The sequence below is a fragment of the Ptychodera flava genome, chromosome 20 (genome assembly GCF_041260155.1).
Source record: "Ptychodera flava strain L36383 chromosome 20, AS_Pfla_20210202, whole genome shotgun sequence".
Taxonomy (NCBI): Eukaryota; Metazoa; Hemichordata; class Enteropneusta; family Ptychoderidae; genus Ptychodera; species Ptychodera flava.
Genome location: NC_091947.1, coordinates 15,136,247 through 15,151,470, shown reverse-complemented (window position 1 = coordinate 15,151,470; position 15,224 = coordinate 15,136,247). Strand labels below are relative to the sequence as shown.

Below are 15,224 nucleotides of genomic sequence, written 5' to 3'. Positions count from 1 at the left end.
TCATTGCGTATTTTTGTGTTTATTATTTTTTTAATTTTATTTCCTGATGGGCAAAAAAGGTTGACGTGGCGGGCCTGAATTGATGCGCGCCAGGATGAGAAACAACTTTTTATATTTCTTGGCCTTGCTATTACGGAGTCAGAACTAGATATTCCAATACTCAACAAGAAATGATTAAGTTCTCCCATTGTTTCTTAACTTGCTAATCAAATAATCAACATGCTGTTTAACAGGCTACAGTAATAATTATTCCCTGCAATACTTCTGAATAAACAATGTTTTCACTATGATATTTGGCCAATAAGCCACAAAGGGGTTGCTGTTTTAAGTTTGATTTAAGTTACAGCAGCAATATATTCACAGTACAAGTTTCCACAAAAGGAGTCAGGTCTTTGTTCAATGAAAAAAGTACCACAGTAAAAAGATTTAACACCAATTATGAAACAGAGAAACATCTTCACTGAACCTAACGATGTAAACTTAACCTGAATTTCAACAAGAAATCCTGATTTCCACTATACCAATTTATCCATTTTACAGCCTTTTTAATGTAGTTATCCATTCTTATGTTATTCATATTAATATGCCAATATATTTGACGCTGGTCTTTGCCTGGGCATTACCAAGTTGATGTGTCTAAAGTTTTATCAAAACCATAAATCAGATGAAAGTTTGCCCACATCCATTCATGAATAAGTTATCCTTCTGCACTTACACACGTTTCAATGAAATTTGTACCATAACAGTGACACCATGCAAACTGAAAATCGTTGAAAACTTAAGTTACTAACTCAAGAAGTATATTTTTCAACCTTAAACCAATACTTGAATAGACAAACATTTACCAGGTTGGCCAAATCATTACTAAATAGTGTTTTGTTTTGTCACTATAAAAAGTATGTAGCAACCTATAAACCTTTACTCTTTGGTAAACCTTCTTTTATTAACAGGTTTTATTGCAGTTCTAGTAATATTTTTTTGTTTTAAACCCTGATAGGAGACACAATTTCTACCTGTAATATTGATAGTGACCTACACTTAAGATGATTTTTTATCAATAGTAGTTTACAAGCCAGTAAAATACAAAGGTTGGAGTTTGTCCGATGGTAGATTCCATCTGATAACAGAATACATACCCTGACACTAACGAAACAAAACAAAGTCAAAAATAGAACTGAGTGTGTCATGTGATGTTATCAGACAATGCAATGTGACTTTTGTTGCGTAGACACGTAGCTATGTCCTGCAGTACCATGCAATCTGATAGCCTATTGTGCTCCACCTGCTTGTGCCAGACTAAAGTTCATAAAAAGATAAAATGAAATTCATTTCGGAAAGAGATTTTATGAAGTTACCAGTGTTGAAAGTGATAAGAAAATTATAAAATGTAGTAAAATAGTTTAAATGTTGTGAGCTGGTTTGAGTAACTTTGTTGAATTGCTTTTGTTTCTATTTCAACAAATCCAAATGAGGTCATGCCAGGGACCTACAGTGGTACGCCACTTATCAAAGCTATTTAGATCAGGTGATACTGAAAAAAAAATGCCTACAGGAAAATCTTAAGGGCTGATTTTACTCAACTTCAAAATTCAGTATAAAGTGTATTGAGAACTTGTTATCAAGAATATCCCAAATCATAATATCAAAACAATCAAGCTTGCCAGAACTGACTACAAATCTGACATTTGTGTCATATACTTTGACACAGCACTAACAAGGCATTAATTATGATGTAAAGTCATTTAAAGATCTGGTATATTCTCACCATTTCAAACTATAGAATAGGAAAACAATTTCCCCCTTAAGGCCTCTCCTTAACAAATGGATTTCAGACTTTCTGGCAAATTTTCCCCTCCCTAATAAAAATATATGTCAACATGTTCAACATGGACACTTGACTTTTTTTGACGGCAAGCAAACTGATTGGGGCTATTCAGACAGCAAGGCAGCTGTGTCCTTAGTTTGACCTCTGTCTACTAAATTACACATACCATCTATCAACCTAATATTCCTTGTCTCTATAACACTGGCTTATTTTTAGTACCAGCGTATACATGACAGGCTGTATGCAGTATAATCCGATAAGGTGACCTTCAAAATTCTACATTGTGGTCCTTCTATAATTTCTTTTTTATTTAATCTTCCATTTCAAGTACTTGATTTTCATTTGTTTTGTTTTTTTGCTGCCTAACTTTCCAATGAAGATATAATTGCAAGTGAAAATTCTAATAAATGCACAGACACATGTTGGCAATGCACAGATCAAAGTGAAACTCAAACTTTTTGTTGAGTCAGTGAACATAAATTCCTATGAAAACAATACCTTAGAGTAGATGGTTCAAAGGAATGAAAGTGGAAGTGAAAATACTGCCGAGTATTTTCATTTTTCAAAGCATCACAAAGGGTATACAGGTTTTCAACTGCAGTGCAGGGCACAGTAATTCCCTTCAAAATTATGTTGTCAAAGCCAGGATACGACAAACCCATGAGCTCATGAGAAAAATATTCACCAGTGAATTTACTAAACAGTTCCTAGGATACCTTTACACCCATCTTAAACACACTCTGTGCTCACAAATATACCAACCTGTGAATCTTACATTATATAATAGATTGAACAATTATCATATTTCTTGTGGTGTGATTTGTGTGTATCTATTATTTATAAGTTAAAAATAACTCAACATTTTAAGCATACGGTATGCAGTTTTAACCACACCAAATTTATATGACAATTTTACACGCTGTTATATGGCAGGTAAAAAGGCATACAATGCATTGTCTTGACTCAATAGAGCTGCGGCACTAATTTTACCACAAGGTGGTTTTTCTATTCAAGTTTCATTCCAAAACTACAAACCTTGGTCGTTTGCATTTTTTCAAGTGACTACAAAGTCCACATTATAACAGCAATAAGACAAAAAGGGGAAAGAAAAAAAAAAGCTATGTTAATGTGAGTGTGAGGTTATCTTGTCGGAGAAAGTGCTCATCAGAAGTTACAAATTACACATGGAAACGATAACAGGATACATGTATTTAACACAGCTAAGTTCTTAGAATATTATAGTAAAATAATAGACACAATAAGAGCTGTGGATTTGGTATGTTGAGGTGCTTATAAGCATAACAAGATATTTCCAGTCAGTAGCAGTGTTGGTAACCATTCCCGCCGACACAGAGAAAATTGTGAAATTTTGTTAAACTTAGGCCGTTGTAATGGTCGGTTCTACCAAGAACCTGGAATGACATATACCAATTGAGCAACTTTACAGCCTGTTTGTATAGTTATCCTTTTTCAATATTATTTATGTAAATCATATCCATAATTGATAAAAATATTGATCACAGTACAGTTTTCTGTATGTGTGATTCTTTTTCAAAGATATGGTTACCAGTTCTATGAAAGGATGGAACACACGGTATTCATTTCTCCCCACTTTGAGCTCTGATGCCCTGTATAATCTCAGAAGTACCAGGACACGGGTTACCAACCAAATTATACAATTTCAGGGTGTTGAATCAACATCAGAACTTTGAAGTGGATCATGAAGCTGGAATACTTCAAGGCTATTGTCATGAACCTTTAATGTTAACTGTCTTACAAATAACCTGATGAAATAGTAACATCATTTCATCTAAAAATTTTGCATGATAAAATTTTTGCAAAATTAGGAATTGATAAATGGTCAATCCTCTGCCAATTAAAAGTTTTGTAATTTGGATTTTTTTTGTACTTTCAAATATGATTCCAACTTTCAGTTGAACGAACTTTGACGGCATTCCTTCCCTTCATAGCAGCCATGCAAAAGCGCCAGATGATATCAGAGGTACATGTACATTAACATTGTTCGCAGCAAAGCATGATGGGAGAAGCCACACGCACAGTGTTACCAGTATACAGAACAATTAAAATATTTCAGTTAATTATTCATGAAGGTAGTTAGTTGCCCGGGCAATCAAGACACTCAGTGGTTGTTAAGTTGACAAAACGTATTCCAGTACCTCTACATTGGAAACCCTTGCTACGGCAAGCGTTGGCTGCATTCATCATATCAAACAGAGAGAAAAAAATAATAAATAAATAATGAAACATGAGGGGGTTGTTGATGTAAGTACACAATAATGCAACATGCACAGGCCTTTTTGGTGTACAGCATTCATACTACGATGAATTATGGTGTAATCGTTGGACTGTGCCCCGGCCTTTGCTCCAGTCACTCAATGTCTTATCTCTGATGCATACATGAAGGTGCTGTTAAAAATGGACACATGCTTGTATACCCCAATTTCTGATCAGAAATTTCAAAGTTTCAACTCTGTGCTGGTAAAGAGGATATCTTAAGAATTTTATATCCAAAGGACTTTGTGCGTTCTGCAGAATGTGAACTTTAAAAGCAACTGAAAACTGTAAATTAGAATTTGCAAATCTTTTTCAGTTGACCTACATAATTGAATCACCAGGTGTTGAAATGATCGTACCACATGGAACAATAACAATTAAGAATTTATAAGCCATTGTTCCTTTTCAGCAACTATGGCAATGACAACAGTCAAAGTCTTAAGGTCAAAACTAGTGCCTGTCAAATTTGTGGAGATGATTTACTATGAATGCCATCTAATCATGTATTTCTTGCACAAAGTTGAAATGCACTTTGTATTCATAATCTTTGAAACATGTAAGCACCAAAATGGAAGAAACAAGAAAGTGAGATTGATCTATTCCAAACTACTCGGCTACACATACTATACTACGTATATGTAGCCGTGTACACTTTAACAATTATTTGCTGAGATTTCAAATTATTTTACTTTCAGTCAAATAATAAATACAATTAAATTTCTGAGATTTCGATGACAAACAGAGAATGAATATGTACTCAATAACGGGACTTTTATGTTTCATGGAGTACAGTGCTCAGAAAAGATAAATTGTAAATTATCACTGAAGGTTACTCAAACTTCCATATAAAACATGAATACAAAAATACATTTGTATTTCAACAATTTTTGTGTTGAATTACCTTATGTGCTGATGGGATGTACGGCAATGATCTTCCTTTAGCAATCCTGGCTTGTCTCAGTTCATAGTCTGACATGGAACTTTTCCTGTGTTCATAGGAATCATCCGGGGAAATCGGTGAAATCGGGGAAATCGGGTATCTGTTGTTATAGTCAGAATTGTAGGCAGAATCTGCAATACAGACAGACAAGAACTTCTTAAAGCCATTTTGAAATTGGAAGACTTTATGCTTGATTTCAGAGTGAGAGACAGTGAGATTAATAGTTTTCCCAACGGCAAAGTGATATCAAACAACTGAAGCAAAGTGATGACCCACCCCCCCACAGTGGAGGCATTACCTCAGCTGAGCTTTCCAAGGAACGAATATCGGCCAGTAACAGCCTATATCGTGCATGTGATGCTGTAAAGTAACAACCGACATTATCCATATCACGACAAACATGATGTGTTATATGCGATGCGGTGAAGTTTTGAATCAATCCAGCTATGCAGAAAGGAAGTATGATTTGAGTGAAGTAGCAGTCAAAACTACACGTAAATGTACCCGCGGAAATTATTTTGACCTGTACTGACTGTACAATATGACTATAAGCATTTGCATGGCAGTAGAAGTGACTTTGCCAAATTAAACTACCAGCCAAGCGGTATAAAACTAGAAAAGTTCATTCCACAGACAATAGATTTCAAGACAGGTTGCAGAGTAAAAGTTATCAGAAACAGAATCTTATTCTTTTTTCTCTCTAATAAAACAGATTTCGACCCGATCTGCCATCACCAATGCTGGTGATATGTGTGCATTGCATTGCCAATGAAGTGAGTGAGGTGCATTTTACCAGGCTCATCATGGTAACTTCTGGGTCTAGGTCTACCTGGACTTGTAGGCTGCAGACTGTCGAACATGGCGTCGTTGTCGTTGAAGTCCGTCGACTTGCTGAAGTACGAGAAGTTGTAGGAATTGTTCTGGAAGTCAATGACAGTATTAAAAGTCAGTTAGTGCAAAAAAAATTTGACTCAGAGATTATAAATAAATGTCAAAAGTAAAAATTATATGAATTTGATATTTTCAAACAGAAAATAATAGGGCATTTCTCATTTTTATTCTTCAGGTCAGTATTCCATTTTTTTATGATTTTTACTGATTCACTTATTGACTGATTTCTAATTTATGAAATTTAAATCTAAACAAAATGGGAACAATATCTCAAATATTTGAAATTTGAAGCTCAAATATCATGTGATCAAAGTTCATTGACCCATGGTTTGTGGTTTGTACAAGAAATTTGTATGTAAATTTTAATATGGTCTATTTATTACAGGTTAAGAATGAAATAGGAACTATGATCAAATGTTTTAGTACATATAATCATGCATTCATATTGCTACTTCATAGAACATAATAGACATATCAAAACTAAACAAGTTCATGAACTGATTGATATATCATACATGCAACAAAAACCTCTCTTTGATAGTTTTAACATTATAGATATATTAATTGTAACCATTTCAAAAATTGGCTTATTTCATCCATGCATGTGTATGTGGCCTAGTGCATCCTGAACTAAGCAGAACAGGTAAATTTATTGTTCAAGTTTCACTTCATTCTGGTGCATCTGTAGCTCCATGTATACCAAACCCAGTCACACACATACATGTCATTCACACTCAGTGCAACCCTATTGAAAGAACATCTGGAAAAATAATCTTCCCAGTTTTGGCAACCAATGACCAATTTTAGTAATCAGGAAAAACTAACAAACGCCAACACACACACACAGTAGCATACTCTAATGGCATTATCACAACTTGCATTTACTTTCATTTCATGCATTTACAGGTGTAACTGAATTCATTACACATTTATCAAAAATTAGTTTATTTGCTGTTTTCTTAAAGCAGCCATCCAGTTTAGATAACCGAGTGCACATATAAGCAGTTATCTATTAATAGTTTAGCCATTTTTTGTCAGTATCTGTGGTCTGGACACAGCAGTGGGTGATGTCAGACAGTGATAATAGTTTCTAGGTCAACATAGACAGCTTACCTATGCACACTGCACTTTGACCTCAGTTCAGTGGAATTGTTTGTCTGCATACTTACTGTATTACTAACACCAAACCCTCTGGGTTATTTCACTTTCACTTTCTCTTCATTGCAGCTTAAATTCTAACATCTATATATTTTTCTCTACGATTCAAATGTTATTTTTAATAATTTTTCACGTAAAAATAAGTAGAAATTTTATTATCATGCTCATTTATGTGTTTAAACTCAAGGAAGTAAAAATTTTAACAGTGTTACTTTGTTTATTGATGTAGCCTGTGATCTGTTTCTACAACATATGATTATAGTGTCAACAACTAACAAAGAACATAATACGCCATTCGTGTCAGGTTCATTTCTGAAAGCCTCGTCCAACTAAAAATTATTCTTAAAATTAATATTTTGTAATTCCTGTGCATACATCTGATGTCTTTCTCTTTGTGATTGACTGCACGGCCATTTTGTTCACCAATGCAGGATGAATATTAAATTGTTTAATTCACTGAATTTCACTGAGGAGCTGCTTACAGAAATATAACAGCTATCATGAGTTGAGAACCACTTTAATTTTATTTCTACATAGATGTTATTATACTGTAGATAAGTATGACATGAAAAATCTTTCATTTTGGAAATCAATACATCAAAATGAAAGTAAAATGCAGGTATGAATTATTTCTCTTTTTTTTACTGTTGGCTGTTCTTTTACAAGACGAAAACAGTCCTCTCAGGAATGATGTCTCCTTGTAGATGAAAAGTTTAAATGGTTTAAAGTCTACAAATACTCAATTGTTTTGATGGCTTTCTGCAGGGTGACGAAGTGACCTGCAAATGCTCTGATAAGGTAGTTATGGTCTGATCACCCCATGGTCTCAACCAGTCCATAGTTGGTGATGATTTTTACAAGGAAACTGGCAAGCAGCCAGACTAGGTACAAGTTCCAGCTAATCACTGGTTCAAAGGTTAACTGGTTCAATTGAACTCATGAGGGCAGTGCCCCATAATGCGGTGAGATATGTTGTAATGCTCATTACCATACAATCAGTTGATAATATGTTGGTTCTTTCACTTTAAATTCTATGAACCGTAAATTCTACGAAGGCTGTTGAGCAAACAGCACTATATTACTTTGCGGTCTCTTTCATTTTCATTCTCTTTTCATCAGAAAACTTGGCACTGTGAATGAATTAATTAACACTTTGTACTGGTTTATTTTCACTTTCTACATGAAATATATACTTCCCTATTTCTAGTATTTCTTATCCCATCTGATCTGTTTTAAAACAAGGAACTGTTAAAGCAAAGAACTGCAACGTGGATCTCACATGAGGCAGGTGTCAATAAGTCCTTAGTTGACTATTGTATTATTTTGATGAGAACTGAACGGGTAAAGATCATTATTTTTGTCAGAAAAGATTAAAATTTAACCGCATTAATTAATACAATTTATCCCTCACAATAAGTAGCTTTATGAAATGTGAGGGATAATTACAGTAAATATTTTCTTTTCAGGTGAGGGATGAATACAGTCTATATTTTCTGTTGGGTGGGGATGAAAAATTTCAGATATATTTAGTGACTGAAATGATACTGAGCTAATTTCAATATTTCTCATGTCTCACTTAAGTTTTCCAAATTATGATACAAAGTTTACACTATTTTACAATTTTAAGTGATCTGTAAACTAGACAAAGACCATGAATAAATTATTCCACCATGCTTATCAAAAAGCATGTTTTTAAAATGAAGCAAATGTGATACTAAATCACAGATTTAGAGTTCATAACAAGTTCGTGATAACAACACCTAATGACTGATTGCAATTATTATTTTCAGTACTTGAGTTTCCCCTTCAGTATTGGACAGCCAAATGCAATGGTCAACCTGTATCTACAGGTAAAATTATCATGTATCTCTAGACTCTAGACCAAGTAGTTTTGAGTATATTACGCACAAAAGGGCTTTGAAATTCTGATGTGAAAAAATGTCAAAAATGATCTTCTGTTTCATTTAAGAAAAGGATTGTGGGCATTTTGAGGGTAACAAGTACCTGCATGCATGGGGCTGCCAGGTGGAAATAATTCTCAACAATTTGGTTTGTTGAGAAAAGAGGAACAGAAAGGTGTACTGTGTATACACAATGTACAACATAATTATCAGGGCAGGTACGACTATACTATTTTGCTAGGGCAGGCAACTTTATGTCAGTTGCTGTTTTCATGAATTCTCTACACTGGTATTTGTCAAGGAATACTGGGTATAATGCACTAAACACAACACCTATACAGTAGGACCAAAAACATTACTAAACCATGGTTACTCTATCCCCATGGGGTATAGGTAGAGTTACCATGAATAAACAAACAAACAAGCAAACAAAAAACAACAACAACAACAACAACAACAACAAAATATATGCAAGGAAGAAAAAATAAGTGGGGTGAAAAGCAGGATAGTTTATTACATAAGAATAACAAAGAAAGATGTAAATATGAGGTACAGATAAGATGAAAGCTGACTGGCATGCACCTTAATCCCATAGTCCAATAACTACGACCATGATGCTTTGCATGGATATGTTACCACATGACCATGGTAAGATGGATATACCTGGATGACTGAATGGCAACTGTGTATACATGTAAATCCGTAAGAAAACGACACAAGTTCTGGTATTTTTCTGAAATGGGTGATATTATCTGTATTTTGCATATATTAGGCTCATCACCGTACACTGATTGAATGAGACATGGATGCCTCTTATACTGTTTGTGTTTCGATTTTTAGGAAAATGATCACTGCTCGACATTTCCTGCACAGCATCATGGGGGAAATATTTTAAAATTTTATCCTACACCACCCCACAGACTTAACATCTCCACCAGCACTACAGGAGAAAAGAAATTACTGTGGATACATGTTTTGATGAAAAAGATCTATTGACTACAAATGGTTGTACAGCAATGAAATATAGACTAGTCTCTCAGTACAGTATAGAATTACAGTGTGTCAACACCTACCAAGAGTTTGAGCTACAAAAAATACAGAAATATCAGCATGTACAGTTCAGCGCCCTCTACAGTTGGGATTTACATTGCAGGAACAATAGATGAGATTAAAATAGAAGACAGCAAACTGGGTAGTTCAACCAGCAACACAGAAATAAACAGAAAGCCCGGAAAAGTTAAACATATGAGCTACATGAGAAATAGGGAAGAGATTTTGTTGCAAAAGTGTGAAAGATGATAGGAGTGAAAAACTGTTATACAAATGTGTATGAAGAATAAGGAATATCTTGTAGCAACTGAAAGGTGTGAAAGCAAAGTCACTACATACCAAACATCAAATAGTAATAAGCCATACTAAATGTAACATAGCACACGTCACCAGGCTACTGTACTGCATGCATAGTTTAAAATCACAAGACATTCTGATAGAACTTCAACTAACGATTTATCAAACTAATTAAATAAACGAAAGTATCTTCGGATCATATTTTATCATTGAGAACGAAAAGAACACAACTTTACAATAGAATACATGCAGGACACCTCCCTTACATGGGCCAAAATCAATCAACATCTTGATTATCAATCAAACTTGTAACAAATTTTGATTTAAGAGATTTTCACAATGAATTTACTCATGATGTACTAGTTACAAGAATGGGTTGATGATAAACTAGCAAACCATGATATAATTTGACTTTCGAATTACGGTATGTTACAATTTAATGATTTTACCAAAAGTCAAAAACAGTTCTGCCCTGGATGTTTACCAGTACCAGCAGTAAACATCAACTTCAACTTATGCATAATAAAATTCATAATGTATCAAAAATTTGTGTCTATCAATATTGATGTTACAGGGGATGTTTTCACAGTCCGTCTTCATTTTTGCACATTCAACACGCACATTACTGTTTCTATCCAGATCTTTCTTTCTTTCTTTCCGGCAAGCAGGAAATCTCAAGTGGAAATTCTAACAGTTACACAATTTTCCTCCTGAATTTTGACCAATTACCTTATGTTGATATTTAATTATGACATTTGTATATCCATCAATGTCTAGCTTTGCATTCACTGAAGACAAACAATCAAGTGCGTCTCCAAATAGGAGCAGTGTTTGTTTTGAATATGATTTACTAAAAATTTACTGTAGACTCGAGGAAATACGTAAAGTATTGCAATATACAGACCATGCAATTGAAGATAACTTTTTCCTATCCATCATGTGTTTTGTAATAACATTTGTCAATATGCACAGACTTGTTAAATTTCATAACTGCTTTGAAAATGTATGAATTTCTGTATAAAACTATGATTTAAATTTGTAAGCTACGTTGATTTTTCATTTCACTTCTATTTTAAAAAATGTTTCTGTCCTGAATATTTATTTCTATAGACTTTCACAATGTGAAACATAAACATATAAATTTCCATTAACCTGTTCAGTTTTCATTTACTTTTTTTCTCACATTTGTATTGTTTGACAATTTTTTAGAGTCTGACTCAGAAGCTAGTAATTTTCAAATCATACTATGTGCAATACACGGTAAAGAGGAAAATGTCAAAAGGTAATCTGTTATTGTCTATTACTGTATGGGTATATCAATTACAAGCCCAGAGTCTCTGGAGTAGAGACTGAATCAACACACAAACATTCCAGTGTTTCACTTCAACACTACCACACTCCCTTTAAAAAACACTTTTCCTTTTTTAGGACAGACAATAATAGGGTGAGCATATTTGAAACCCAGTTTTTTTACATCACAGCCATTGACTGTGTGATTCGAGAGCACCCACCACTGACACACTACGACAAAGATGACCTCTGCAATTATAGTATTAGCCCTCTTTAAAGGTGACCTGAAATTCTTTTTGAGTTTGGTAAGGTCTTAGTATAGTTTGCGTTAGCGTCGTACTCGGGGCTTTTATAGTCTCTCACCAGAAATTCTCCGTTTTCATTGACAGGTAGCCTTCCACCAGCTGGCAACGTCGCTGCTTTGCGTCGGCGACTTTCCGGGTTCACAGGTGCTGTACAAGAAAGAATAACCCACTGGACTGTTAATTCCAGAATTTTGCACAAATATACAAAAAATGATGAAACACAACAAAATAAGGCATTCTCCTCATAAATTTGAAAATGGGAGACAGGTGCATCTGCTCGTGAATATTCATGAGTTTGGAAATGTGAAAAACTGAAATCCGATTTAAGGTAAAATGCACCTTGGGGACAGATGTTGTACTCTCAAACTTTTCCAATTCTTTTCTGATATACCACTCATGGGGATTCATTTTGACGCCCTTTAAATAAGAAAATTTTTACCACCTTAGTTTTTTGAAAATTGAAATTTTATTTCCTCTATAGAGTTAACGCAGGGATGGCAGCCATTTTGAATTTCAAATGTCGGTAAATCTTGGGTAATTTGTTTTTCTAGTAACAAAATTTGCACGGTAACCCTTGATTTTATTCTTGATTTTGAAAGTAAATGGTTGAAAGACTCCTTGAGGAAAAATTGAGCAAAAGTTTAAGTCTGTCACTTTCAAGGTGCATACTACCTTAAATGAAAGGTCACAGTGGAGGGGGAAACTAAGTACAGTGATTGTAACTACAGTATGGTAACGTATCTCCAACAGTCAATCCATTCTAAATGTATGATATGATGTCTGGTGTCTTGTACAAGGGTAACACACTCAAGGAACAGGGATATTATTGAGGTAAGCTAGCTGCAAGGAGAATTCATCGTGTTAGTGATTTAGAATGTACTGAAAGAAGTCGTCAAGAAAGACTCATGGATTACTGGTTACTGGTTGTTAAGACTACAAGTGCTACAAGGTTATACACAGGTACTGTACCACTATACTCACAGTCAAAGTTAAACATTGTCGTTATTCTTGGCCCTGGGGTGAAAGGTCAGATGTACATGCAATCATGGAAATAAAATTAACGTGCCAGGTTGACATGGTTACAATATGCAAATAAAAAGGAAAACAAGACATTGTGGGATCATTGAAAGCGGATGAGAATGAAAATATGACCAAAGAAAAAATGTTTCCACCTTAGTAATGAATGATATGATTGGCATTCACTGAGTCTGGTCACAGAATGTTTCATACTCCATGGCATTAGTGTGGAAAATTATGAGTTGGAAGTTTTCATGGGGAATCTTTCGGATTATAGAAAGATTACGTGAGAAAACTTTGGCAGCAAACGGTTTAGTTGGTAAGATTTTTCCATTCACATTATAGAAAGATTACATGAAAAAACTTTGGCAGCAGATGGTTTAGTCGGTAAGATTTTTCCATTCAATTTTGTAGAATTGAAACTGATCGATTATTCAGAAAAGCGCATAAAAAAAAATAACAACTTAGACCAAATGCACACTTCAACAGCAAACCGCAAAACAAAAATTGGGTGAAGCAAAGATACAATGTAACAATTACAGGAGACCAGGGTCCCTTGAGTTGAGCAGTTTGTTTGTGTACAAAAGATACTGGTTGACGGCTGCTGTGCTATGTATATTTCTGTACAATTTGTTGGGATGTGTCACCCATTAAGTCCAGTTGAAATATCGCACAGAGAAAAAAAATATTTTGTGGTACCTTCAATAATATGCGTATAGTTATTGCATCTGTTAATGTAAGTGTACATGTATGCTGATGTGTGCCCATGTGTTGGTGTGTGTATGCATTCTGTATATGAATCTGTGCATGCATAGATGTATATTATATATAATAGCCCACACATGGGACTATGTGCCTGAGGGTAGGTGACTATTTGCATATTGTTAGGAAGGCAAATGGTCTCCTGCCCCGAGGGTACATAGTCCCTTGTTTGACCTATGTTTTCATTACGTGCCTCTCTTACATAGTTTTCACTCCAAATTTTGGGGTTTACATAAAAAAATGACAATAATACATGTACGCTTTATTTCCATGTCAAATGAAAATCTGTTGAAAAAATAGAACTTTTTCCATCATTGAAAGGTGCATTGATATATTTAAAGCACTTGCATAATTTTGTGAAAATGGTATTTCGTATGTAAATATGTAATTTCAGTAATTTTTAAATCCCGAAGTTGTCAAGCTGAAAATAATTCCGGTTCACTTTCAGTCAAGTGATGACTATGCTGCCTGTGACATCATCAACAAGTTACCATTGAATCCTATAAGGCGTGCAATATTGGATATATGAGGCATGTAATAAGTATGCATATACATGTGTGTATGTACGTGTGCGGTTTGTGCACGTCACATGCAGTGTGCAAACCCACCTGCCGATTTCGGCTCATATAAGGGGACTGGATGAATCAGATGATGTATAACAGTAGATGAAATGAGAAAGAAAGAAAAAAAAAGCAACAATGGTGAGTATTTCCAGAACACCGACAAAATCCATCGACTACTCCGTGTAAGAAAACCCCCATCACAAATCCCCAAACACCTCCCTTTACTGTTCTATCAAGCTTTCAAAACTAAGGCAAAGTATTTGTCATGCATTATACATTTACATTGCATTTAACTACAAAAGATTTCATGCAATCATTACAGTCATGGTTTGTACCAGCGTACACTATGTGCCACCATATATGGATGTTGTACACAAGCAAATTTAGGAGCAAACAGCAAAACCACACACACTGTGCTGCCACGCAGCATTTTTTATCGCTTCCATATTTGTGATTGGTATTACCCAGAGATTAAATTTGACCTGGCAAAAGCTTACTGCGGTGAAAAAGACACACAGTAGTTTTTAAACTGAATCTCCTACCTGACTGTTTAAGCACATGAATACTAAAGATGCTTCAAAATTTTTAAACCGACTTACATTCTACTGATATATATATTAATGGCAATACAATTAAGGTGCATGAAAAATAGAATGTAGTTCTGAATCAGTAAATTGTGAGATGGGACTGATCATTTGTATTTGGAAGTTTAGATAGTGGACGGGAAATTTGTTTAAAATACTTTGTTTGCAGAGGGCATACTGTACAATCTGAGGGCTAATATTGTACCATATCTCATAATTTAAGACTTTGCAAAGTTTATTTGAAAGAACAACAACCAATCATTTGTGGTTTTTTGAGGACATTTTGAAATTGATAAGGAGACACACAGTCCTTCAGTTAATCGAAACAAGATGAAGTGCTTGAGTT

The 15,224-nt window shown here is 34.6% G+C and overlaps 1 protein-coding gene across 50 annotated transcripts in view; it reads right to left on the bottom strand.

Moving 5' to 3' along the window:
* Positions 1–15,224, bottom strand: part of LOC139120131 (actin-binding LIM protein 2-like) — a 114,541-nt gene that overhangs the window by 5,639 nt on the left and 93,678 nt on the right. For 13 of the 50 annotated variants that reach the window (XM_070684244.1, XM_070684257.1, XM_070684240.1 and 10 more), the window contains 7 exons: positions 14,340–14,366; positions 12,934–12,966; positions 12,011–12,099; positions 5,854–5,980; positions 5,022–5,191; positions 4,003–4,038; positions 2,861–2,887 (listed from right to left, as the gene is read on the bottom strand). In XM_070684244.1, coding sequence (XP_070540345.1) covers positions 2,861–2,887; positions 4,003–4,038; positions 5,022–5,191; positions 5,854–5,980; positions 12,011–12,099; positions 12,934–12,966; positions 14,340–14,366 — 509 coding nt within the window. The remainder of the gene's footprint in view (positions 1–2,860; positions 2,888–4,002; positions 4,039–5,021; positions 5,192–5,853; positions 5,981–12,010; positions 12,100–12,933; positions 12,967–14,339; positions 14,367–15,224) is intronic. The other 37 variants (XM_070684264.1, XM_070684247.1, XM_070684236.1 and 34 more) reach the window with 15 other exon arrangements.